The sequence below is a fragment of the Oxyura jamaicensis genome, chromosome 20 (assembly GCF_011077185.1).
Source record: "Oxyura jamaicensis isolate SHBP4307 breed ruddy duck chromosome 20, BPBGC_Ojam_1.0, whole genome shotgun sequence".
Classification (NCBI taxonomy): Eukaryota; Metazoa; Chordata; class Aves; order Anseriformes; family Anatidae; genus Oxyura; species Oxyura jamaicensis.
The window spans coordinates 15,431,087-15,458,613 of NC_048912.1; the positions used below are offsets into that span (position 1 = coordinate 15,431,087).

At 52.0% G+C, this 27,527-nt stretch overlaps 1 protein-coding gene across 1 annotated transcript in view; it reads right to left on the bottom strand.

The window, feature by feature from the left end:
* Positions 1-19,953, bottom strand: part of CTNNBL1 (catenin beta like 1) — a 46,458-nt gene extending 26,505 nt beyond the window's left edge. Inside the window, exons 1-8 of the mRNA XM_035343785.1 lie at positions 19,802-19,953; positions 12,983-13,171; positions 10,626-10,732; positions 9,110-9,249; positions 5,851-5,948; positions 3,556-3,649; positions 2,598-2,689; positions 73-145 (exon numbers count right to left, since the gene is read on the bottom strand). Of these exons, the coding sequence (XP_035199676.1) occupies positions 73-145; positions 2,598-2,689; positions 3,556-3,649; positions 5,851-5,948; positions 9,110-9,249; positions 10,626-10,732; positions 12,983-13,171; positions 19,802-19,831 (823 nt within the window). The 5' untranslated portion in view covers positions 19,832-19,953. The remainder of the gene's footprint in view (positions 1-72; positions 146-2,597; positions 2,690-3,555; positions 3,650-5,850; positions 5,949-9,109; positions 9,250-10,625; positions 10,733-12,982; positions 13,172-19,801) is intronic.
* Positions 19,954-27,527: the final 7,574 nt, after the last annotated feature.

Genomic DNA, 27,527 nt, shown 5'->3' on the forward strand with positions numbered 1-27,527 from the left:
GAGTGCAGTCATGATCTGAAACAAGCCTGGGGCCTATCCTAACAGAATATCAATACCAGAGGCACGTCTCACCATCATTATTCTGGAGCAAAATAGCCAGCACCTCACTGCAGTACAGCTTGTTGGCATCAAACGGCATCTTAGCCTGTTGGTGGAAGAAGGAACAAGAAAAAGACTCATCAGGGCACTGCTCTGTGAATCTGAAGAATACACCGATCAAATCACTGAACATAAGCAACACTTCAAGCAAAATACAACAGCAGCAATTCTGCAGTATGACTCAATGTCCAAATAATAATTTTTCCTGATTCAGGGGTGACTGTGTATGCGTGTCCACACGTGTGTCGAAAACCAACTCTGATCCTTTGCATTATCCTACATAATTACAATTGCCCGAGTTGACTGGAAAAAACCTCGGGCCAGTCTCCAGCTGTCTCCTTCCGAGAAGTTTTCCATGATATTATATGTTGTGTGTACATGCGTGGGCTCCTCCCTATTCTGAAAGGCCGCACCTGCCACCAAAAATGGCATTTCAGAAAAGGCATCACAGTAACGTTAAATAGCAGCAGTCACAGATTGATGAGGACCAAACGTTGCAATTGGCTTTAGCCTGCACAGTCACATAACATTCATTTCAGACATTCCCTCCATTAACCAGACAACAAACTGGTTTGCAGTTACTATAAAAAGATTAAAAATCTTAAAAATCATCAGCAACCAGCTGCTTGTATTCCACTCCTCAAGAAAAAAAAGTACAAAGTAGTAAGTACTGGGCTTAACACGTTATGGTTGTCACCCCCATTTCTTCCCTCCAATACACAAGTACCTGCAGCTTGGCTGAGTAAACCTGGCTGCCCCAGGCTACCTGTGGGCCAATTATCTCAGCCAGCTACCAAAAGAAAGGTCACAGTACACAAGTATCCTGCAACAAAAACATGGAAAGCAGGAAGATCCCAAATGCCACGAGTATTGACTTTAAATAAAGCTTTTCATTGAGAACAATCCCCACGCACTCTGTAGATGATGGTGTTTATAGCAACCACGTCTCACTGGCACGAGAGGGGGACCGGGCAGGTTCCCGGTGCTACACAACCCGACCTGCTACCATCACAGCACGTACAGACTGCTGTTGTACAACAAGCATTAGGAAATAACGTCCTGTTCTTTCAAGGCTGCACAAAACACCACCAAACCCTGCTTGTGTTTGGAGAAAGGAGCTATTAAGCTTCTCCATCTGAGCTTTCTCAGGCAATTCTGACAGTCAGAATACAATTATGCAACTTGAAATGCAGTCAGAAAACAGAAATTCACACACTGTGCCGCATGCCAGATGTCCTCACCAACTCCTAGACAGAAACCTGATTTTAAAAATCATCCCAAAGACGGTCTTCAACAGCGCAGGACTCCGCGCAGATGCTGAGATACTGGTTTAATCCTAAACACATCTGTCAGGGCAAGAGATTCCAGACCAAGTGCTGCCAATAGCAAAAGCTCCTGGGCAAGGATTTTATTAGCGTGCATCTCCCCACCATGACAGCTTGTAAGCAAAAAAAACGCACTGCCTGATCACACTTCCCCAAACCCAGAGGGAGTTAGCACATGCCAGAGCAAAGGAAACACACACGTTCAGCACCAAGTTTCGCAAGCCTTTAACATTCATGTTCTGCTGCACCAAGCAGGGCAATGCAAGTTGTGACTATTTTGCTTTCCCATGTTTTTAAGTCTTTCAGCTGCAAGAGTAATTATAAAGCAGACAGCAGACCTGCACTCAGTACATACCTGCCTGGAATAAAATTAACTTCACTTTTTGTATTTAAGCAGAAGGAATATAATTATGTTACTACCTGTAGTGAGGAATTATAGGTTATTTCTGCTAACAAGTATACGATGGGCACAGAGGAGTATCTGCATGATTACAAAGCTGTTAGAGTATTTTTGTGATTCAGAGGTCACGCTAACTATACAGACATTGAAATGTGGAAGTGCTAATGCCTTACTAAACAAGTCAGGAGAAAGCAAGCCCGGGACCTGTTCTCTAAATTTCCTTCACTAGCTCTGTAAGAAAGCTGAACTATCAATTCCTTCCCTAGAATACTTTTCCAGGGAACGTTCAGGCATCTTTACACAGAAGACAGAGTTAAACACTGCAACTCACTACCACAGGATGCTAAAAATATTAACAAGTAAATGTGAAATCAAAAGGCAATTAGATGAGCACAAAGAAAAAGCCACCACCAGTTAAAGACACATTTTTGATTTCTAGAGGTGTTAGAGATGTAGCAAACAAATCCATAAAATACGTAAGCTTCCCTGCTTATTGATCAGCTTTTTACATTCCTGCCTTAGCCATGGACCAGAAATCCACTCTACAGGGATCACTACAAAAATGAGACAACTTCTACTCAGGGACACACCCCAACGTGTAGAGCTACTTACACAGAAAGCCAGCTCTTCCAATTTTGCTAGTTTACAACAAGTCAGATGGAACATACAACAAGTTAGATGGAATGCTATCTCATGCACGCCAGCTTCCGGCCCAGTGGTTTGTCGGTTTTTGTTGTGCTATCTCCCAGACATTAGCAAAACAATAAGCTCACCTTCAGCCTCTTGAGCAACCACTGCATGAGGCCCTGCTGCGCAGCTTCTGTGCACATCTCTGGTCGGAACTCTGCCATGTTCTCCACAATCGCTGAGAAGAAAGGCACAGAAAACATGCATTTCCCCCCATCCACAGTTCAGCTCACACTTGTATCAACACAGCTTAGGCAGGTCCTTTCTAGGGCCCCTCTGTTCCTGTTAGGGTTGCATACTCTTCGCAGCACTATATTTTTGAGTGTATGACACTGCCTCACTGTTTTGGACAGTGTGACACCAGCTCTTGCTGGAAGAAGCCTCGGATAAGTGCCCTTTACTGAAGTAAAGAAAACTAACACAAGATTTTACTGCTGCTGCGCAGGAACAAAAGTCCAGAACTAGTTTCCAGTCTGCCTCATTCTTCCAGTCCCTGGGAAGGACAAAGATTCACAGGGATTACTGTCCTGAACGACTGAAAGGTGGGATGATGGTCTCAGTGTTAATAAATGAAACACGTTGCAGAACAGTAACCGTGCTGTGCAAAGACTGAGGAACAGAGGGGTAATGATGTAATTGTATGAAATGCAACTGTTCTACTACCTGAAAGTTAAATGTATTGCTAAGACAAACAGCTCACATAACCAAGTAGAGCTCACAGACAAGTACATAGAAAATACGGGGTCAGTAGAGCATACATTCTAGACCAGTACACAGAACTTAATCTGTGTATGTGCTCATTAACATAACGACTTTGGGAAGAGGCACCTCACCAGTGCTCATGCAACAAATGCTAGCTGAAGAGATTAGACTTCACCGTGAGTTGCAGTTGTGCTTGAATGAACCTTGCACTAAGGTCTCTACCTTAGTGTTGGCAGCTCAAGGGCAGGGCGGGTAGAAGGAAAGGAGGGGGTGGGATAGCCCTCCCTCCCCACTTTGTACAAAAGGAGCAAAGATGTGAGAGGCTGTGCAGCAGCCATTTACCTAGTGTGTTGTGGACACCGTCAGCTTCCTCCTTCACGCTTTCATCCAGGCGCTCTAAATTCTGGACCAGCAACGCCACAACTTGGCCCTCCACCTAAATCACCATGGTCCCGGGAGAGAAAAACATGAGAGAACACTGAAAAAAGGGAGAGAGGAGTAAGTGGAGGGAGGAGGGCCTAAAACAAAACATAAGCCCTACTGAAACATCCTGCTGGACATGATTCTGATCAGGAGATATTAATAATCGTGCTTTAAAATCTCAGAAGTAGCAAAGGATTCACCAAACAAATCTGCCACTGTGTTTGTCTTAATTAAACAACTTTTAGGTTTCAGATTAAACAGAAAAGCATCTGGAGGAAAACACAAACCTTGTCAGACTTATTTCCCGCAACAGCCCTGATTGATCTATAATCCCACAGAATTCTGAAATGCTAGGCACCACAAACCACCAGACGCTAGCGAGCTCTCAGCTCTACGAGCGGTTCCACTTTCAAGGTCCTACCGCTGGCCTGTGCACGTTTGCTATACCCTCCACCTTAACAGGTACAAAAAGCTGAAGGAACAATGCTCACACCTGCAGATTCACAGCTTAGTAAAATGAATGTGCCAAGTTGACTCCAGAGAGCTAACAAAACTCCGAGAGCAAAGCAAAGCAAGAGCAGGAATCTACACGGGCAGTGAGGCTGCAGCCCCCTCACCACAAGAGGTCTGCTCTTAAAGCTGGAGTTGGACAGAGTCCAGCCTGACTTCAGCAAACCCCCTATTGTGGAGATAAGCTTGGAAAAGTTTAACAAAACAACATTTGCAATTCAAAACTCTTAACTAGTTTTGTGCTCAGTGAAGCCAGGGAAAAAATACAAACATCAGTTGCTGGGGAAGGCAGGGCAGCAATCTTGTCAGATACCCTAAAACATTATACTGACTTTTTTTTTTTTTTTTTAAGTAATCTAAAAAGCAGATATCCAAACCTGTCTCCAGGATATGCCAGACTTGTTTCTTTCAGAGAGAACAATAAAACATCTAAAACAGCTATTATCAGTGAGTTGGTGACAAGGCAAACAGAGAAAGAACTTCGCTTGATTTACCACAGAAAACATCTTCCCTACCAGTCCTCTCTGCCACTTCATTCACCCAGCAAGCCTTCCGTGAAGGCAGAGTAATTAAGAGCAGCCGAGAGGCCAGCTGGAGGAACCGAGCTCCCGGCCACTGCCATTAACCTTTGGAGGTAACAGTGGCTGGACCAGAGGGATTGCAGCAGAAAGCATGGCAGCCAAACAAAAGGAAAACAGTAATTCTGGTCGTTCCATTTCAACACAGCAGTTACAGAACCAGACAGCCACAATGTTTCACAAACGCAGCAATTCACCAACAGAAGCTGCCTGAAGGTAGAACAGACACCGAGATCCAAGTTCTGCTGGACATCGCTTCTCTGCAGAGTGCCTCTGCTCAGTTTGGCATCCTCCTCCTGCAGCTGAGGAGCAGGAGGCGTCCAGCCCAAATGCCAAGACACCGGGAACTGCACCAGCACAGAAGATGAGCGGCACCCACGAGAGTCAATCAGGTAGAGAGCATTTAAGACCGAACAATGCATCTGCTGCTGCACAGACCATTGTATAGCGTCACCTCATCGCCATGGCACAAAGATCATTAAACGTAAACTCTCCACCACCCTTGAAATGCATTAGCGCTGTTACATGAAAACTTCCAAGCTTCCAAGAAAAAAGCATAACCTCACTATAACGACGTTTTATGTTTCAAATACAAATCATCGGGCTTGAAACAGGAGTTACAGGGTCACAGTATACCAGTCTAAGCAAGAGGTCAGACCGAAAGGTCACAATGGCCCTGCTGTCCTTCATATAACAACCTGAAGTCACAAAATTCCTGGGTAAACAGAGATCACCCTTCCCGCAAGAAGGAAGGAAACCACAGATCAAGCCCCTAATTTCAATAAAAGGCTGCCCAAGTCCCTTCATTCTCCCTCCCTGCATGGAAAAACCTCCCAGCCTACCCAAGTTCTGAAGTAAGAGCGTGTGCCGTCCCAAAACGAAGAGGTCTAACAACATGCAAGAACAACCTGCTCCTCCAGCTCCAGCATTCTGTTCCAAAGACCTGCTGTGGTCCTTGGTACAGCACTTCAGCTACAGCAAGCGTAGAGCAGAACCAGCTAACTTCACCACAGGGTTGGCAACATAAATAAGCACAGCTGCAGAGAACAGGGTAGCTCGGAGCACTCACTGCTGTGCTGTATACAGCAGGTTCAGCCATTAAAATACCGTGGAGTTTACTACTTACCAGAGCATCTATGAGGACTTCAGCTCCTTCTTCACTCTCATGGAGAGTATCTATATCGGTCAGTTCTTGAAGCAGGTCTACCACAGCTATGGAAACATGTGCTGGATGTTAAGGACAACCAAGACGGCAGCAGACATGCAATATCAAAATAACATTGCTCTTAGGCTAGGGAGCCCCTGACGTGACCCAGAACTGGCAGCTCATTAGGGCACAGGAACACCGGACCCAAGGGTACAGAGACTACTTCAGCAGTCTTCACAAACACCAGACTCAGGGAATTCTGACAGCTAGGAACGATAAAAACAAGCATCATTGTGTGCTTACTGTGCTAGGCAATTTCACTGTTGCTTGATGACGCTTACTTTTAATTTTTAAATCAAAACTTCTATAGTTGGCATAACTAGGCATCATCTTACATTGTCAGGATTGTACATAACAAACGAGAAATGCATCATGATAATCTGATTTGGGTGTTATTCTCTCAGTGATCCCCCTGCTAACCCGACAGCAGATGCCTAACAAGGCCAAGGCCACCGCGTGAAGCAGCAGCAATAACCCCCTCCTGCCTGGCCCAATTAAGACAGCATGCTCCTCCAACCACGCACCTCACAGGAGCAGCAACGTTTCTGCCAGCCCAATTTTCACTCATTAACACTGGGCTGCATAACACGCGGTTCCCCTGACTGCTACACAGCTCTCTGGTACAACGAGACGTATTCCACCTCATTAGAGCCACTTTCCTATTCTCTCAGACACTCTGATCAATCTTGCCCAATTCCCACCGGGGTAGAGCAGGGTACGCAGCTTCCTACATGTCCTATATAACAACTTTGTGATGAATCTCTTTAAAATTCACAGGATAACAAACCAGCCTCCCAGCTCTCCTATCTGTGCGTTTGCTCAGGCACACGCGGAGCAGTAGGAGAAGTATTTTAATACCTCTTTTCTTAGCAGGGTTATAGTTGCAACTTAGCCACTCTCCGGAAACACGGCAGAGAGCTGCCTGTTCCAGTCCCAAGTTAAGCTACGTACAGCTCTGCTGACGTTTGTTGGTATGACTACTGCTTTCATCACACCCTACTGCAATCCTTAACCAAGCCAAAGCTACCTGTACATTTTCAGGACAGGCAGATGTCACTTACAGTTGCAAATGCCATCAGGAATTCAAACAGAAGGGTGCTACACTGTCCTGGGCAGGCAGTCACTCGTGCTTATATAAAAACATTGTCAGGGGTGCTGGGACAACTTCTGAAGGCAATGTGGAGCACAACTCAGTAAGCAGGTTAAGAGAAAATAACCTGCCTTGCATTTATGCTGCAAATCATCAGTTATTAAGCAACAAAAGCTGGAGGAACGGGCCAGCAGGAACCTCATGAAGAAGGACAAATCCAAGCCCTGACTCTGGGATGAAACAAAGCCATGCACTGGGGCTGTCCGGGGAGGTGACAGCTCTGCAGAAAAGAATCTGGAAGTTCTGGAGAAGATAAGTGAGCAGCAGCATGCCACTGCAGCAGCAAAGGCTCATCGCAGGCTGCATTGCATTCACATGAACAAAATCAGCAGGCCAAGAGAAGGACCTTCTCTTACCTGCTGCTTGGCACTCATGGAGCATCATACTGAATGTTTGGTTCACTTGTGGGCGCCCCCAGTACAATACTGGGCTCATTAGAGCTCAGGATCCCCTACGATGGGCAGGGGATTAGCATATGACATGAAGAAACTGAGGGAATGGGGTTTGTTCAGCCCATGTCAGGGATAAGGCAGGATCTAACTGAATCATAGAAGCGTAGGAGACTACTGCTTCCTATTAGTGCTACACAGAAGACTGAAGCAGACTTTTCTGAGGGTGAGCAGCAAAGAATCAAAGTTGTAGCAAAAGAAATTCAAACTAGATTTTCAAAGTCTGAAGAAGCACATCCAGAGATGTAGTGGAATCTCCATCTTTAGGGAGAATTAAAATTCAACTTAACAAGAACCTGATCTAGCTTTAAAGTTGGTCCTGCTAAAAGAGGATTGGGCCAGAAACCTCTTATTGCCCCTTCCAGTTTGCATTACTCCATGACTGTACCATGCTTCAAACAGATGTACCCAAACCTCACAGGGCATTCCCATCTAGGGAGCTTCTGTGGAGGCTTCCAACGCGAACACCAGCTGTCCTATGTAATTTAGGAGATGGAAAAACAACTTCAAGCTTTCCTGTCTTTAATTAAATCTTTTCAGCGACCATTTTCCATTCACATGCTTTGTGTCAAACTACCTGAATCTATGATTCAGCAGATTATTTCTGCTCTCCCTTGGACACTTTTTCCTTCTGTATTAGTTCCTCTAGACACTACATTTAAATCACGTCTGAAGAGCCCATTTGTTTAAAGCTCTCTTGAAGAATCTCTTTCAATTTGTTTTAACAAAGTCATTAGAAAAGTTGAGCTGTACCAATTTTATTACACATCTAGATGCTCCAATTTAATAGTGGTTCTATTCTCTACACGGGCAGCAGCAAAGGGAAGAGGCATTACTACAGCCTTTGTCCTGCTTCCGACAGATCTGAAAACACTTCAGCAGCTTTATAGTAAGAAATGAGTTTTCTCCCAAAATTGCAATCCACGGGCCCTAACCTAACAGACAGACAAGTTGCAAACCAAGTTTAAAAAAAAAAAAAGTTTAGTGGAAAACCAGACAAGTCCTCACCTCCAGCTGTGACTCTAGGACACAACTTTTAATGAAGAAAAGGACAAGGTTGTGTTCCTGTGTGCTCCAGATATGAATCAGCCCAGCTATCCCAGGCAAAAACATTTCCTTGTGAATGAGAAATTCAAAGATAACCTGTTAAGACCATGCACAGAGTTCACAAAAAGCGTGCGGTGTCCAGCAAAGAAATAAGAGCAATGAAACTCTGGTGCCCACGGAACTGGTTACGCATCACAGGCGTTTCCCATGTACAAGAATAAATTGTTAACAACCTTTTACTTGAGAGCGATTTTCATTACAGATCAGAGATAAAGAAAGCAGTGGTGGTTGCTGTTTCGCATGGACCGGTACACTACCACATCAAGGTTAAGCTAAATACAAGTTAAAATAGCCAAACACAAAGATTTTTAAAACTAACAGCACTTTTCACTTAAAAAAGGCATAAACTCAGTGCAGTGGGAGAAAAAAAGAGAAAAACACATAGTAGCCTGTGAAAGCAGGACAGAAGAGATCACAGAAAAGCCTGCTGAAAGCCTCTCATGAGAGAGCTGCTTTAACCACTGAAGGATATCGGTGTTGTCGTGTCCAAGCAGCCCGAGAAGCGACTGCACAGCATTCAGCTCCACCAGCAGGTGGTACAGGTCCGGCATCGTCGCGATCACATGCATTTCCTGAATGATGTCATTTAAATCCAATTCAGATTCCATGAACCTGAGGCAAGACAAAAAATTAAAAAGCACATGAGTTGTGGTCAGTGGACACAGCCCTTCTCCAAAGAGAACAACGCCCTCCCCAAGGTCCCAGGTAAGACTTCGTCACCCCACTGCACATGGCCCGGCATCTGATGCTCCGTCATCACATCAAACGACTGAACCCAGACTTCCCAGAAGCAGGTTGTGCCCCACCCTGTCCTACATTTGCCCCTTTAGTTTAATCGGGTAGCAGGATAAACCTTCCTACTATATAATTTACACAGTAAAAGGAGTAGATTTGTTCCAATTCTGTAAATCAGTTACAAAACCCTAGATTATAACGACACGTGAAGAAACCCTTGCATATGAAGTAAACACTCCAGGGAGTCAGTCCCCTAACTCCTCCATCCTGACACGAGCGTTGTGTTAGTCTGACGCGTAGACCATAAAGAGAATTTATACAAAGGAAAGAACACTGCACTGGACAAAAAAATACTGGCATTCAAGCGGAGGCAGAAATTCATTTAGCATGAATAAACTCTGTGAAGGAGGAAGAGGCTCGCTGGCAGTGCAGGTGTGGGAAGAAGCATCATGAAAAGCCTCTGGCTTTCAGACCCCACCCAGCCGTCGTGCCCACAGCATCGGAGAGCTCCGTCAATACAAAGCAGTCGTCGTCGCACACGGAGCACTGCCTGCATACAGAAGCACAGCGCCTTCCCAGCCAGGTCAACACACGAAATGACGACGTGACATCCTGGTTAATTTGGAAAGCAGAACTCACAGCCCCGGGATCAATCTTTCAGCCCAGCCCCTGGTATCTGCCACCTGCCTGCCAGCGACAAAAAGAAGCGCTGCTCAGAGCGGTGTGAAGAAGGAGCCCCCTGAAAAAGGAGAGGCTTGGAGCACGGCCGATGATTCTCTGATGCCAACTGCTACTAAGACTAGCGTTAGCTTACACTTTTGAAAACAAAGCAACTTATTTAGATACCTAAAAGGAAAAAAAAAAAAATCACAGAACCTTCTTTAACGTTTGTACTCCCAAAATAAAAACAGCACAGCCTACAGTTTTAGGACTGAAATTTCAGTCTTTCATATTCACGGCAAGAATGTAATAAACTAAACCTTCTCCCTTTGTTGCTATTTATTTTCTTTATGCCACAATTGCAAGTGATTTTTTTAACCATATACCTGTCTCTACCAGAAGCCTCAATATTGTCATTTTTAATTAACAAAGTTAGTTTCAAATACAATTTATGAGAACAATACGGCAATAACAGCTATTATACAAGTCTTAGGGAACTGCAGATATCTGTATTTTCAATAAATTGATTTAGGGCTGAAACATAAAAGCAAAGGAAACAAATGGTAGTGCAGAGGGGCCCAGCATAATCTTACTTCTCTGGATTGTCTGGAAACTTGATCCGCAGCTCCTGGTTTTTGTACGATCGCTTCTCAAAGGTGAGAATCATCTTTTTCACTGAACTTTCATCCAAAGGTTCCTCCTAACAAAATTGGAAGGGCACAAACCAGAGTTTAACATTTGGCTGGATGGAACAATTACCTGGCATACAGCAAACAAGCGAGCGCAGCAGCTGGCTGCAGTCAGGCCCCGACGCTTTGGGTGCAGCGCAGCAACAGACGGCGAGCGCTGGCCATCTCGCTGCAGGAAGCTGGCAGAACTCGCGCACCATCACTGCTCATTTAGCGACTCGCTGCAGCTTTGACCTAAGCAAGCTCTCCAGAGCAAACCCTTGTAAATTGGGGTTTTATAAACCAGAGGTTTACCAGGCGACTTTTTTTTTCCAGAAGAGCTTCCTGACACTTTCTGAATCCAAGTATCAGTGAACAAAACCAGTGTTTTGCAGTGACCTTATGCGGCACCACCAGTGCCTCGTGAAGCTTTCTGCTTCTGACACATTACAGTAAATTTCCATTAACAGCTTAAGCCCACGGGTAGCTTCATTTCAGGAGTCCATTGTGCCATTTCGTTTTGCAGGTCTACATTTAACTGTCCGGAGTTTATGATCTTTTGTATTTTTCTCACTCAGATAAGCTTTCACTTCTATTTTAAAGTCTTCTTCTATTGAAAAAAAAAAAAAAATCAATATTTTACTCCAGTTCTTTCTTTTTATTTTGGAAAGTCTTCTAAAGCATTTCTCAGCTGGCATTAGACATTTACTGTACGTTAGCAGTACACCCTTAGCTACCTCCCTGTTAATTTATTTCCTGCTTTTAATTAAATATTGCTATCCTAGATTCTTGTGTAAGCTCTTCCTTCTCATCTATTTTATAACCACTGTTACAGAGAGGTTCTCAAAACAGAAAACAAACGAGGCCTATTTACATCTAACACCAAGCTGCGGGCCCTGTTCACTGTTAAATCAGGAGTTGTGGCTGGAATTAAGGATTCTCTACGCAGTGACTTGAAGCAGCAATCTTGTCTGAGATCAAAAAAAGTACCAATTTCTTTAGCAAACTGCATTCCAATAATAACAGCAGTCTGTGCAAAGACAGTAAAGACCTCCACTATTAGTGGATTTCCTGCTTCCTCAAGTTCAGCCTGCCTCAGCACTTCACAGTTCACGTCACCATCCCATTCAAGTAATCAGAGCTACCGCACCCAAACCATATTCTTCCTTCAGGGGAATTTCAATCCACCAAGGGACCGTCACAGACGCTGACATTGCTTCTCTCTATTTATTTGACTCTTTTTTAAATATATATCCCTGTAACATCTCCATTAGGGTCTGCTTTTGGTGTCCACATTTTGGTGTCCTACAGATTAGCCTCCTTCCATCAGTTTTATTGATACAAAGACTATTCTGATGGCACATGGATTAACTGAGCTCCACGATAAGCAAGAGATTCAGGTTCCAAAGAAACCTCGGACCCCCAGCCCTCCAAATGCCTGGATGGGAGAACTTCACTTGACAGAGACTTGCACACGGCAGGAAACCAAAAGACTCTAGCCAGTCCGCAGGACTTCTGGCTGCATCCGTTCATCCTGGAGCTCCAATGCTACAGAAATCCTGCATTACCTTTCTCAACTAGCAGCAGCAACTGTAACAGCAATAGCTCAACATAACAAAAACAAGGGAGATTTTCAGAGATGAATGCTAGCAATGCTGTACGCAAAGGACAGGGATATTTTACAAAGCTACATGATTCTGCAGTGGTGAGTATACTTTTTTTTTTTTAATGAAACAGGACACAGGCAGCAGGAAACAAATATCTCCTAGATTTATACCAATCCATGTGTCACATTTATAAAGTGATCTTCTCCCTGGCCCTTGGCAGAAAGGCCAGTGCTGCATTGGATTTCTGTCTCCAAGGCTTGAAATCATTTACCCTTGACAGCTGCTACCCCCCTCTTCTGACCCAAGACCTTTCTCGTGTAGGAGAATGTTTATTTGCTGCTGCAGCATAGCTGGAAAGAGGGGAAGAGGGAGAGAAGCTACATGGCTGGGGGTACTGATGAAAATAATAGAGTTAGAAAGCTATTCAGAATCTAGGCATTATTTCCAAATATATAATTTAAAAGGTGAATTGTGTATTCCTAACCTAAAACAGAGATAAGGATTGAAAGATTTTTATTATTATCCCCCCCCGTCACCTTCTTTAGACCTTCAGAGGCTCTTTGAAAGCAAAACCAGCACCTTCAGTTACACATGGCGTGTGCCACGGTGTGAGATGGAACTCTAGGAGAAGGGATCTGGTTTTTGTGTATTTCCCATGGGACACTGGTGCTTTACCTCCTCCTCTTCCTCTTCCCCATCCCTCTCAATTATCTGAAGAAGCTTTTTCTTCTCATCATCTGTTTCTTCCAGCGCAACAGACTCCTCCTCCCTGTGACGGCCGTGCTCTCGTGCACCAGCTTGCTTGCGACGTGCTTTGATTTCTTCTTCCTCCTCATCACGGGGTCTTTTTGTCCCTCGGTTCGGCTGAAGTCAGAGAAATAAGGTGAATGAACACAAGCCTTCTGCGACCCTTACAAACCACAACAGCAATACTGAGGAAATTCTAACAAGTTATGTAAAACATCTGCTTACCCAATGCTTAACAGTCCAAAAGCTGGAAAGGAAATGAATTTAGTGAGGTGTAACATCACATGGTGAGATGGATCGCTCTGCCAGGAGCCGTGTCAACACGCTCCCTTGTTTGATCTATGGATACGATTCGTGGGAAGGTATCTTCACATGGAACAGATCAGTATTTCAAAGACTAGAAGTGGTCAAACACCTGCTGTGGGGTGGTACAGGGGACAACCTCAAGGATCCGGAATCAACTAAGCTGAGATAATCTCATGTTTTACAGAGAAGACCAACACGCTCAGGCATATGGCAGTGAGAGGCGATTTTTCACCCCCCTAGTACATGAGCTTACGCTGAACTCATGGATGCATCCTAATTCCCCTTGACTTCCCCCATCCCTGTGTTTAGGTTTGCTACCAGTGACTGCAGAATCACAGCCCGTTTTAACGCATGTAGGTCAGGAGTGTTGCTGCTTGCTGCAATTCTGCAGGGGTTTGGCACCAGATAAAGCAGTGATTTGCTTGGAACAACCTCTTATTTTATTCTGTAAGTTCCACCTAATAGACAAAATTAAACGTAATTTGCCAGGGACAAGAAAAAGTCCATTAACCCTAGTGCCATGTTTTAATTCAGACAAAAGGGGATGAAAGCATTTGAAATAGCAGGAAAAACTCTCTTCAGAAAAAAACAAAACTATTAAATTGGGTCTTGCTCACATTTTTTTGAAGGACAACCAGGCAGGAATAGCAGTATTCCATGCTCTGTAGCTACAGGAAAGAAGCACTTAATTCATTATTGTTTAACAAGAGCCCGTGTTAAAACACTGAAAACAGAAAGTAAAAATATGCTCCCTTTCTATCAGCTGCTCAAGTTGCCTGGAAGATGAATTCCTGTTTTATTAGGTCTAACATTTGTCCAGCCCATTTCAGCATGCATTGTCTGGCACGAAGAGCCAGCTTCTCTGCTCCGGGGATCCCTTTGTCTAGGATCGCAGAAGTCCCACCCCGCTTTGAGGACCGTAAGGTCTGCTTTTTCACCGAGACTGAACCAAAGTCAGCAAGAATCCAGGAGAACTTAAGAACAAAGACGCAGAGGGAACAGGCGAGGCAGCCAGCAGACTAACCGAGAGCACGGTGTGTTTTCAGGGGTACGTGTGCTGTCACCTTTGGGACAGGTGCCGAATCAAGGCCCCCCGAACTCGGGATCACAGGAGCTCAGACAGCAGCGTACAGCCTGAGCTTGTGCCAGGTGCTTGCTCCTAGCCAGAGCTACTCAAACCCGGTCGTTATCTGCCTTGTCCCTACAGCTTCCCTGCTGTTTCCATTACAGACGATATGCTCCTGACTTAAGCCCTTCTGCAGCGCTCCCGTGCACTCTTAAAGCAGTTACTGAGCCCGTAATCCAATAGCTGTGAGGCCGCAGTGCGCCTGCAGATTCTTCTAAATTAAAAAGTTATTTGCTTGGAGTGGGGGTTCTTCTCCTTCAGCAGATTCCCGTTACTTATCTTCTGGGCACATTAAAACATAATTTCACATAGATCAGTTTTGAAACAAATACATCACTGCCAAAACCCAGTACTTTAAAACATTCCTAAGCAATTAGCAACCCCATTAAAAGAAAGAATAAAGAAAAAGATGCTTCTAAATGACATCATCTAAGGAAAGATCGTGGGTACACAGATATCCCTTACTCAGTGCCCTCGGTAGCACACAGGTTCTGCCCTTCCACTTCCTGCTCAATAGCACCCAGTTCATTCAAACCTGCTCTGACGGATTAACATTACAACCACACACAGAGATCAGCGGCGTAAGTCCTGACATTTACAGGAAGAAACCTTGCAACATTTGCCTTGGATGTTCCTCATTTAAAGTCTTGGGAAATCATTCCTTGCTCTCTCCTTGCTCTCATTTCTAAACAGTAAAAAAGAACCAAAAAAAAAGAGAAAAAAACAGATAAGACAAGACTGGCTGCAGTGAAGGACCACAGGAGCTGGCGGCTTGTCAGACGCAAAGTAATGTACCATGGACGGGGACTGTATCACCAGAACAAAATCTAAATTAAAACTCCATCATGAAGCCAACCCCATTTCCTCTACTACATACACAAACCCGCAGTAACGGCATTCACGTCCTGTCTCCATCTCAATTATTTTATCCCTTTTTGTGTTTATGCGTTGCTGGGGAGAGGAATCTTCTGTAACACAGAAGTCATTATGATCAATTACGGCAGTGCCCAGCATGCAGTTATTAACGCTGCCGACGGATTGGCAATAGGCAGTAACTGAATTCCCAGGCGAGCGTTATTAAGCAGCATTAAGGTTTTTCCTTTTGTTATTGATGTTTTGCTAAACCTTGCCGAGAACATTGCAGTTTTCCACCCAGCACTGTTAAGACTAAGAAATCCCGGCTAAGTGAAACACCTGCGTTTCTGCTGGTTTCCCAGGAGATGCGCAGCCACCAGCGGCTGATTTAGGACAAGCATTAAACTTCTGTTCGCTGGCTGCGTCTTCGGGTTGCATTCAAACTCTGCAGGATCGTTAGCAGCCACAGGAACTGAGCACAGCCATCGCTGGGCTCAGACCGGTGCACTTTGTGAAGCAATCCCATACGCTGTGTCTAAACACGTTTGTTTAAATCATTTCACAGCTTCACGCACATCTACTTAAGTTTTGGTAGAAAAGGGAAAGTTAATTGTTTAATAAATAAAACGCAGGCTTCTGTTTTACTCAGTTGTGCTAAGGTGCATTTGGCAAGGAGCTGGAATTCATTACAAAGTGCACGAGGAAAGCATTCTGAAATTGCATTATTAGTTAAGCTTAATTTTGTTCCTCTTCAATGCAGCGCGTCCACGGAAATTTATTCGGAGACGTTTCCAATTAAATCTAATGCTGGTCCCACCACACACACAAAATAGAAAAGGGCTTAAAAAACAGAAAAGCTAATATTTGTAAAATGCAATAAATTAAACAAAAGCCATTGATTGGTAAAGAAGAAATGTGTCCCTCCGCTGTCCTCCAGCTGCAGTTGCTCTGGGGATTACGTGAGGCACCCCAGCCCTTCGTTACAGCCCCACGCCGGGAGCCCCACGTGGCAGAGCCCCGGACCCAGGCGGGCCCACGAGCCCTCGTCCCCCCAGTAGGCACCAGAGCAGCAGAAACACGAGTGCTGCCCTTGTGGGTTGAGCAGGGGAGAAGAATCATGCCCGAACTCAGGGCCCTGCCTCGTCTTCCTCAGAGCAGCGATAACGCATCAGCGCCAAGACAAAGGAATGTGAAAGCATCGTTCAGACCCAGCCTTCGTCATCAGGGAGCTTCAGAGAAGTCTTGCAAAAGGAGCCTCACGTTACTGGGACCTCTGTTTTATGCGTAACCTCATTACTGCAGAGCTCTGAAATTATTTGTTAATGAAATCTGAAATAAAGCTCCGTAAGTGGCGCAGCTCCTTCCGAGGCCACGTCTCAGCCAACTGCAACCTGCTCAGAAGAGCCCCTGTGGAAAACCGCCAAGCTGCCAATTGAGGGGCTCCAAAAGCAAGCCCTAGATCTCCAGAGGGATCGTCACTACCTTCTTGATTTTGTTTCCAGCACTTGCTCCCATCAATCTTCCTTTTGGTCTCTGTTCCTGAGGCACGGCACTTCTGTCCGGCCCGCTGCCAGCCGAAAGAGCTGCTTCCAGGAGAGGCCGGGAGCCTCAGGCAGCCCGAGAGCACCCTGATCACACCAGGGGAGGCAACTGAGATGAGAGGCCTGCGCAGGCTGCACCTGCACGGACACAGGTTGTTACTGGAAGAGAATTAATCCCTTTCCTCCCCCCACGCTGTGGGCACACAGGTCCTCGAGGCAGCCTGCCACCGTGAAAAGCCCACAGATCGGGAAAAGGCACGAAAGCAAAACCTGGAGCTTCCTCTCCCCACCCCACACGGGAGCCACCATACCAAAATAAGAAAGACAGACGTACGTAATGGCAAGGAGAACTGAAATAACCTCCTGTACTCCCCCCCCGGGACAATTGAGGGAGAGGTCTGAAAACAGCCGGAGTTGGCTTTGTCCCAAGCTACCCGCTGGAATCGGAAACCAGGCCGAGGACCTGGGCACAGTCTCTCTGGGCACAACAGCAGCAATGTTTATTCAGCAGTTCAGACCATCTGCGAGCGTTGTGCAGCTCCACGTAAAGTTTATGGGTTCCTGGGCTCTGCACAAGCTGCCAGGTGCTGGAGTCTGCTGGTCTGTAGTTCCATCCCCGCTCCGACAGCCGCTTGGTGCTGACCTGCGGCACGGCGCCCGAGGTCTCCCAAGGTTGGCTCTGAGGGAGAACAGCGTTTTGATTAAGCAAGGGCACAGATGAAGCATTTAGAGGACACAGACTTGAAGCAATACAAAGTAAAGATGGAGTTTGGGTTGGGTTTTGCTGAGGGAAGCTGAGAAGACCAGCTCCTTTGCAGCAAGAGATTAAAATCAGGCAGCGCCCAGCCCGCCCCTCTGACAGCCGCTGCCGCCCCTGCAGCGAGGACGGATGAAGATGCCCCGAACCTTCACGCTTCTCCGGCTGAGGGGAAAGAACCAGAGCTCGGCTGTGGCTAACCTTAAAACAGACAAACCTGGGGCAGCTCAGGAGCTGGTTTATGAGCCCCCCACGCCAGCCTGGCCTCAGAAGCGGCCGCGCTGTCAGACGGGCACAGCAGACAGCTTGCAGCAACGCTCCATTTATCGGATGTTATCCTGACAAACACGAGCGGCAACCGGCACAGCCTGATCCCGCTGCACGTCACCGCTGGGTGCGTGACAACGTCTGTGCCCCACGTCCCACAGGCAGGCCCTGCCCGGCTGCCCCTGCAGCAGCAGACGCCCGACCCTCACTGTGCGGGCGCTGGTGAAACCTGTCCTGCCCGCCTTCTATGTTTCCGCTCCACAGAAAGGGATCGCATTTTCTCAGTATCAGAGATGCCGGCGGACAGATCTGCCTCCTGTCCCTCCCCTCCTTTCACTCCTTTCACCCTTCTGCCTAACTCTGAAGCCTGAACCCTGCGGCGCCTGAGGCCCACCATTTAATCCGCAGCATCATCCCATCCGCCGACGTGAAAACGTTCGCGATGACTCTCAGGTGGGAGCGCACAAAGCCAGGACAACGCCTTCAGTGTCCAGCTGGAACCCCCGGGATGTTTTGGCCCGCAGCTCCAGCAGAAGCTCAGCAGCCAGGCCAGTCAGCACTGCAGCACCTGGCAGCCTAACGGCCGACCTTCACCTCCAGCTTCACAGGGCACAGCCCCTCGGTGCCACAAGCAGCGACCCGCGGGACAGAAAGCTCACCCAGCAGAGGTACAGAAATCAACGCGACCGAAGCACCACGGCGCGCCTTCCTCCTCAGCAAAGGGAATCCTGCAGGCTTCACGTTTGCAGACCAAGAGGAAAACACGCAAAAACCCCAGCTGGAACCTGACTGCAAGCTAAAAGACCAACAACAGAAGTTCAACAAAGGTTGGCCTTTATAGGGCTCAGCTATAAATTGTGTTGCAAAGCAACAGAAGACAGCACCACTAACAGTAACTCCTTCGTCTTCTCCACCTTAGCTAAAGGAACACGAAAAGCGATCGTTCTAGTTTCATACTGCAAAATCAACAGAAAAATGAAAAATCGTAAGCAGAGAACTGCGAAGGCAGAGCCGAGCCCAGGGCAGCAGGGCCGTGCTGCCAGTGCCACACGGCCGGGGCATGGGGACGCGGCTGGCAGCCAGGCCCGGTGCTGACATGCTGTACAGGAGGGGGACATCCCGGAGCTGGCACACGCAGGGATCACAGAGCCACAGAATACCCTGAGTTGGAAGGGACCCACAAGGATCATCGAGCCCAGCACCCAGCACCGTGCAGGTCTACCAGGATTCAGACCGTGTCACTAAGTGCACAGTCCAAACACTTTAACTGACGGGCTCGGTGCAGTGCCTGCGTCCCTGGGGGGCCTGCTGCAGGGCGCGACCACCCCCTCGGTGCAGAGCCTCTTCCTGACGCCCAGCCTGCACCTCCCCGGCCTCTGCCTCACCCCATCCCCTCGGTCCTGTCGCTGAGGAGCACAGGTCGGCGCCTGCTCCTCCGCCCCCCTGGTGAGGAAGCCGCAGGCCGCGACGAGGCCCCCCCTCCGCCTCCTCCCCCACGCTGACCGCGCCCCGTGCCCTCAGCCGCTCCCCACACGCCTTCCCCGCGGCCCTTCCCCCCCCCGCAGCCCTCCCTGGGCTCTCCCCAGCTCCTCGCCCTCCCTGACCCTGCAGCCCTCACAGGAACGCTGCCCTCGCGGCCCGGCCCCGGCCCTGACGCCGGGAGGTGCGGGGGGGCCGCTTCCCGCAGCGGGGCCGTTTCCCTCCTCGGCGTTCTGAGCCCCCCCCCGGGCAGGGCAGCGCCACAGGGCCCCGTGCCCGACAGCGGCCCCGCGGCCAGCGCCAGCCCGGGGCAGCCCCGTTACGGCGGGGCCAGCAGCGGCAGAGCGCCGAGCCCAGCAGCGGCAGCGGCCCCGCCCGGTGCCCGGGGCCCGGGGCCCGGGGCCCGGTGCCGGTACCTGGTAGCTGAGCAGCTCCCCCACGTCCATGGCTCCGGCCGGGCCCCGCCGCCGCCGCCCAACTGTCGCCAAGGCCCGGGGCCGCGCGACACCGCGCCGTAAAGAGCGCGGCGCAGGCGCGCTGCCGGGGCGCCACTCCGCCGGAAAGCGAGGCGGGAAGGGCGCTGCCGCAAAGCGAGAGCGGCGCCACACTGCCGCAAAGCGGGGCCACACTGCCGCAAAGCGGCGCCCCCAGCCCCGCAGCGCGGGCAGCGCCCCGGAGCCGCGGGCCCCGCGGGGCGGCCGGGCCGGGGCCGCCGTCAGGGCCCGCTCCGTGCCCGCGCGGATAACCGGCTGCCGAGCCGTGAGCCTTCAGGGCGCTGGGCAGGGCACGAAGCCTTGCCGCTGTCAGGAAACGCGGCCCTCAGCGGCAGGGCGCTTGGTCCAGTTCGGGAGCTGGGGCACGGGGACAAAATTCTGAAGTAAAAACCAAAACCACGCAAAGCCAAGCACAAAACGCGCCCCCAAGGAAACGCAGGGACGGGGCGGGGCAGCAGCCCCCGGTGCTGGGCTCCTGGCACCCTGCTCACCTTCCTACAGGCTTTGGGGGGCGCGGGGCGAGCCCCAGTGCTCGGCCTGGCCCCGAGGCAAACACCGCAGCCCACCCCCCCCCGCCCCCCCACCACCCAACCCCCCCCCCGGCCCACCACCCACCCACCACCCACCCGCTCCCCCCGGGCAGGCCGTGACCCCCTGGGGCTGCCCAAGGCGGCCGTGGGACCCCGGCCCCGCTGCCTGGGGAGAGGCTCGGGGCGGGGGCTGAGGGGGCCGAGGAGGAGAATCCCTTTTTAATTTTGTTCCTCGCTCGGTTTTCAGTCCCGATGCCTCGAGATCTAATTCCGAATAAATAATTGTACTGAGTAACCCAGGTCCCCCGGTGATTAACTAAACACACCGAGGCTCGCTGAAATTGAATTAGTGGTGTGCACTCAGCCGTTATTGCCCTCCCCACGTCATGCATATTAATGAGGGGTTATTAAGAAATGTAAATGATGCCTCAGGGGGTTGGGAGTGCAGGGGGGTGCAGGGCGGTGTGGGCTGATATGACAAACCGTTAGGAAAACAGCCTGATTGAAGCCACTTTTTAATTATGTCAGATCTTGCTCCTTCTTGGGTGCAGCAGTGTTTCCGGATGCTTTCGTTTTTATTAAAATGAGAAAAAGGGAACGAGTTATAACTGGAATGTTAAATTAGCATTTCCAAAGCAGAAAATCCGCAGCCGCGGAGCAGCCCCTCGGTGGTGGCGGCAGGGCCGGGGGCTCTGCGGGGCCGGGCCCCTGCCCACCGCTGCCCTGAGGGGGGGTCCCTCAGGCGCAGGCCCCCTCTGCCCCCGGCGCCCCTCGCAGCACCACAGTGGGGGGGGGGGGGGGGGGGGCAGGGACTCGTCCCTTCAGCTTTTGCCCCCCGGCTCCGGCTTCGTCCGGCCCTGAGCGCAGCCCCACCGCAGCCCCCCCCTGGTGCCGGTTCAGCATCGCTGGCCAGGAAGGAGTGAACGTGGTAAACCTCATGCATTTTAACAGGTTCTCGCAAGCGCTCCCCGCGCCACGGAATAAAAGCTGACAGGTGCAGCTGAGTTAATCAGAGGGGATAATGGAGGGAAAGAAAGAAATCTCACACCAAATTGCTGCAGAAATCATGAGCCTGGGCTCAAAAGTATCCAATTAAATGGGGATGAAGCTTGAAGGGGAAGGTCTGCGAGCCCACCGTCGTGCACAGGTTTCGGCAGGGGCCGTGTCCCCCGGGCCAGAGAGGGCACGGGGGGACCACAGCGCAGCTGCCCCCCCCCCCCCCGCCGCCCCGGGCTGCGCTGCCGCAGGAGATGGCGCCTGTCGGCTCGGTGAGAGCAACGGACCCGTCCCGGTGCCGTTCCTCCAAAAGTCAAAACTGGACCAAAACTTCTCGATTTGGTGCCCATGGGCCGACGAGTGCAGCGCCCGGCACGGTCAGAGCTGCTGCGGCCCCTGGGGAGCACTAAGCCCATCGCTCCGACGGCTTCGGGAGGGCTGGGCTCTCAGACAAGTTAAAAAATGTGCATTTAATGTAGTCAAGGCCCATTACTGCGGCCGATGGAAATCTGCTGGCATTATAGCAGTTTTATCACTGATAAATCAGACGGCCCAGGATGGTGAGCGCGTACAGGAGTTTGTTAGTATTCAGGTCTCTCCGCACTGATAGCTTCATAACTCCAGACTTGCCTCTTAATTGCACCCGTAAGTGTTGAAATTACTGAAGGGTAAAATGCAAATGGGCTGTAACCTTTCCAGAGCTCACCCCAGCACCGCCGCGCGGGGCTCTGCACTGAAAGGGAGGCGCTTCTGATTTTTTCCCTTTCTCTTAATTGCTGATGGAGCTGTGCAAGTCCTGTCCAAGGCCTCGTTATCGGAGAGGAAAAACCCTGCCTGTGGCCGCCCGCAGGTTTCACCCACACAGAGAGAGCAGAGGGGCCGCGGGGGGGCTCCGCGCAGCCCCCTCGGGCCAGCCCCACCATGATGGGCCTCGGGCAGCCCCGGGGAGCAGCGGCGCACGGAGCCAGCCCGTGAAGCAGGCTTCGCACCTACTCGCCGCCCTGTGCCCGCGCCGAGTCTGGCTGTGGGATCCGGCCGTACCTCCCGACCGCTCTGGCAGAGGAGCCACGGCCCTGCCGTGTGCGTCATGGCAAACAGAGAGACCCCCCTGCACCGGCCTCAGAGCCCAGGGGGACGGTGCCGGCACACAGCGTGGGGCAGCACAGCCGGGCACCGCGGCCGTGGGGTGCCGGGCACCAGGCAGAGCACACCCCGAGCCCCCCAGCACCGCAGGGCGACGCGGCCGTGCCGGTGCAGGCAGGAGAAGCCAGCTGTGGAATTGAGGCTAATGAGATTTTCATGAACCTGCGGTTTTGCAGGCGGTGGGGGGGACGGGGCCCAGCTAATTAAGGGGCAGCGACCTGTGAAATCAGGCTGGGGTGTGCGGGGCTGGCCAGCGGGCAGGGGGCCGGGGGCGAGGTGCCGGGGAGGGACGCCGGTACTGCGGCCGGGCTGCTCGCCCTTCCCGCGGCAGCTGCCTGCCCGCGCCGGGGCCGCTCGCTGTCCCGGCACAGCTGGAGCCTCGGCGCCGAAGTGGCACCTTATTTATGGCTCTGCTTCCCCGAGTTAAACTCCAGAAAGTGTGACAATCAAAATTAAAGATTTCTCCAGAAAGCCAGCCTGGGGGGAAATCACTGGTGAGGCCGATGGAGATTTCCCAACGGTGACTTTTAAATTAAAGGGGAAAAAAAAATCTTTAATTTGGCAGCGTGCTCGGGATGCAGCTCACTGGGCACGTTATTATCCAGCTCAGCAAACGCTCCCAGAATTCGCTCACGCTCCAAATTGCCGATCTCTCGGCGAGGCAGCGCGTGCCTGGGCTGCGCCTGCGTGCAGCACGGCGGGGGCTGGCACCTGGCTGTGCCCCCCCAGCCCCTCCCGGCTCCCTGCGCTGCACAACGGCCAAAATCTCGCTCCTGCCCAGGGCCAGCCCTGCCCTGGTGGTGCAGCCGAGCCCCAGCCCTGCTCGCAGCCCCTCCTGGTATTTAGTGCTGCAAATTAAAATTGATCGGGGGCCACATGTAGCAGCCTGGTCGGGCACGTGTGCGTCTGCCTGCCCATGCTCACCGCTAACGACTGTTAGCCCCTAATGAGGAGCTGGGAGGGAGCAGGGTGCAGACATTCACACTTTCTTGGCAAGCAAAGCACACGGACTTTGACGCTGGTGAAGGTGAGACCCTGGCTGCAGCTCAGGCACTGGCTCTGCCACAGCCTCCCGCACCCTGTGGCAGGGACGGCGCTGCCCAGTGGCCCATGACACTGCCACACACGGTTCACCCTCCTGCTGGGGCCGGTGTGTTTCCTGCCGAGCACAGGCAGGTCAGAGGCACCTGCATGCCCGGGACTCGGCCGCCCCGCGCTGTGCTACGTGGCGCTGCGGCACAGCCGGCACCACAGCACGGCGAGCACCATGGCTCCGCGCCACCTCCATGCCATGCCGGGGACGTGCCCCCCTCCTGTGTCCCCACGGGGCTGCCCCAGGGCCTCTCCCTTGCCCCATTGGCAGGGACCCAACTCCTGCAGCCCCTCGCCCAGGGGTGCCAGCAGGTCTCAGGCCGAGGCGGGGGCACGCAGGGGGCCCACACAGCTGCCGGTCCTCCGGCGGTGCCGGTGGCTCGCGGCACGGGGCTGAACCGGCGGCGCAGGGCGCGGGAGCCAAGCCACGAGCGCAGCGCAGCCGGCCCGGGCCAGCCAGCCCCGGCACAACGCTTCCGCCTTCCCCCCGCCCCTCCGAGATGAAGCAATGAAATTATTTTTCTACTTGAGTAGTTTTCAATTTAGATTAAGAAAAATCTGTGCTCCGTTAGCGACGTTGCAGTAAATCACAAGCGAGCAGCACTCTGCAGCTGACAGCCCGATCGCTTATCGGATGCAAACCTTTTTTCACGTTGACAGGCTCCAAGTGTGACATTGAGCGAGGGCAGTGGCACCCGACGGGGCGATGCCGCGCGGGAGGCGCCCCCCCCGCATGCACCTCGGAGGCTCTGCTGCAGCTGGCAAAAATGCCCTGGGCAGGGGGGCTCCAGCAGCGCGGGGCCACCACCACCCCCCGGCAGGGCTCCAGCACCTCGCTGCAAAACTGCCAGCAGCCAAAAAGAGCAGGGTGGGGGAAACCCAGCCCCAGGCTGCGTTTAGAGACCCCACCCTTGGCTCTCCCCCGTCCCAGCTTGCAGACCAGCTTGCAGCCCCCCCCCCAGCAGTTCCCACCATGTGCCACCCCCCTGTGCCCACAGGAGTGGCTTCACAGGGCAGGGGGGCTCGGCCAAAATGACCGCGCGCTCCCCTGCCCATGGCATGGCAGCGACATGGCCGCACTGCGCGGCTGTGACAGTCCTCATTGCTGGGAGTGGGCCCCCATCGTGGGTCCCCACCATGGGTCCCCATCCTCATGCCCAGCTCCGTGCTGCTGCCAACCCCACGCCGGCACCCTGCAGGAGAGTGCCTAGGCTGGCACCATCAAGAGGAGCATTTGACAGCACACAAACCTTTTTTTTTTTCCCTCTGGTTCTTCCAGCTCATTTATCGCCTCTGCAGGGCAAGCAGAGCTGTCATTGCCTGAACCTCACTCATCCGTTTAACCTTGGGGGAAGGAACGCATTTGTGCCAGATAACATGCATCAGATGGTGGCACGGGGAGCGCCTGTAGCTGCTGGGCCTGATGGATGGGCTACACGGGCCTCGCCTGACCTGTGCTTGTATGTTATCTGCATTGCTGCAGGAGGCTTTTCATCACGCCGACAGCTCCAGCATCACCTGCCTGGCAGCGGCTCCTCGCCAGGCGCCGGCAGCAGCGGCCAGGAGGGGCCCGGCCTCGTGCTTGGGGCCGGCACCGCGGCACCATGGCCCACACGGGAGGCGGTGACAGGGCGAGAAGCTGCGGTGCCCAGGGCAGGGCTGGCAGGCTGTGCCCACGCCGCGTGCCTGGCTGCAGCAGGGCTGGAGCACCCGGCGAGGGACGGCTTTGCCTGACTCCGTCTCCATCCCTCTGGGCGAGGACGTGGCTCCTGCCGGCGGTGCCTGTGCCGCAGTCACGGCTCTCACCCGCGGCTGTCGGCAACCCCCGGCAGTGCCGCCCCGGTGCCCCCCGAGGAGGTGGCCCAGAGCTCTGGCACGGGCGCCCGTTTGTCCCCACGCCGATGACAGGGACCTGCAGCTGCGTGCCCTGGGGGAGCACAGCCACCAGGACCTGCTCACAGCCAGGTTCAACCCTCAGCCCCGCTGACACCCGCGGGATTTGGGATGGGCTCAGAGCCCAGCACGGCACCGGGGCCGCGGCCGCTTCCTGAGCAGAAGCGAGCGCAGCTCCCGGCCCCGGAGGCGGTGGAGCAAAGGCTGGGAATAAACGACTGTGTTTATGAAGCCCGTAATGTAGCCAGCAAAATCAGTCACTCAGCGCAGCGACGCCGCTGCGCTAATGGGAGGTTATTTATGGCACTTCCCTGCTGGTGCAGGAGCTCGGCAGCGCCGGCTGCCAGACCTCACGCCCTGGCTCAGGAACCCCCCCACATCCCGCACCCTGCGCTGGAGCTGCCCGGCCTGGGGGGGCCCAGGGAGGTGCCAGGAGCTGCACCCAGACGGGGGCTCTGCTGCAGCTCCCAGGCACTCACGGAGGGGCCGTCCGGAGCGGGCACCACCCGTGCCGTGGAGCCTGGAGCCTGAGCCAGCCCTGCCAGGCGGCCGCAGCGATGGGCACAGCGGAGCACAGGGGCGGAGGGAGAGGCCAAGCTGTGGCACTTGTCCTTTGGGTGACATTTTGCCAATGAGGGGTCCTGTGACAGTGACGGAGAGGGTATTGAGCTGGGCAGCACAGAGCCCGGTGACGGATTAGGGCTGCCAAGTGCCGACACCGAAGCCATTTGGTGTGGGGAAATGATAGATGCTAACACTAATTTTAAACACAGGCAACCGAATTCCTCCAGACAGTCGCGGCGCTCAGGATTTAGGGCACAGCTGCTGGGTTCAGATAAGGTGTGAAATCAGCCCGGCGTGCAGGGTGTTACTTAATAATGAGCGCCTGGTGATGGATGGGGGAGTCTCAGCGACGTAACCCCCGCATTTGGAGCCTTCCAGATCTCTTGCCATCAATCCCGGTCCCTGCCATGGGGAGGCCGGGTGGGCGCCAGCCCTGGTGGCACAGGCTGGGGGCACAGCGGGCAGGGTCCCCCCGGCGCCCACAGCTGCGCCCACCCCCCGCACCCAGGGGGTGCAGCCCCCCCCCCCCCAGCCCCAGCTCACAGCAGTGCCTCCAGCTTTTTGTGGCCCCACGCCGGAGCCGCGGACAGAAGCCCTTTGTGCTCACCATCCTCGGGCCAGCTGCGCCTTGTCTCAGGACGTGCCCACGAGGACGTCGGCACGGCGAGGGCCATCGTGTCACTCCCTGCCCACACTCGCAGCTACGTGTCCCCCCGCTGCCCTGGGGCAGCCCCAGCCGGGGCAGGGGGCTCTGAGCCGTGCAGCGCCAGCCCCAAATATTTATGGCGAAATAATGCTTGAAATGGCAAGTGCTGTGCTTGTCTGTAGCATTTAATCTCTCTTCTGACCTTATAAAAAAATCTCTTTGTGTTGAGATTTTAAACTCAGTTCTTAAATCACCCACTACAGGCTCCACACTGTATTAATTTCTCCTCGAGCAAATGAGTTTGGTGGCTGCTCTGTTCCAGTGCCACCAGCACCGGCGAGCGGGGAGGACGCGTGGTGCTTCCACCCACGGAGAGAGGGAGAGCCGCGCTCAGGAAGCCAGGCACAGCTGCAGCTGGAGCTGGCGAGCTTCCAAATGAGCTCACCGGCACGTTGCCATTGATTTGGAGGTGATTGCTGCAGAGGTGAAGCATGGTCAGCTTGCCTCATTATTGTGCAAATTGCTGGAAATGCAAATCTTTGGGTGCACCTGGGGGAAAATGTATTAATAATATTACTCCTGATTAAGGTCACAGGGCACTTTTTGCTTGTACAGTGAAGCCTGGGCTCCCTTTCCTCTTCTGAATCTAATAGTTGGTTTATTTTTATATCAATGACTTTGGAGTCCTTAGGAGATATTTTACCTTTGAAAATCCTCTCGCAGTCACTTGACGAAGCCCTGCCTGAAGCACGGGGCTCCCCTGCTCGCTGCCGCAGGACAGAGA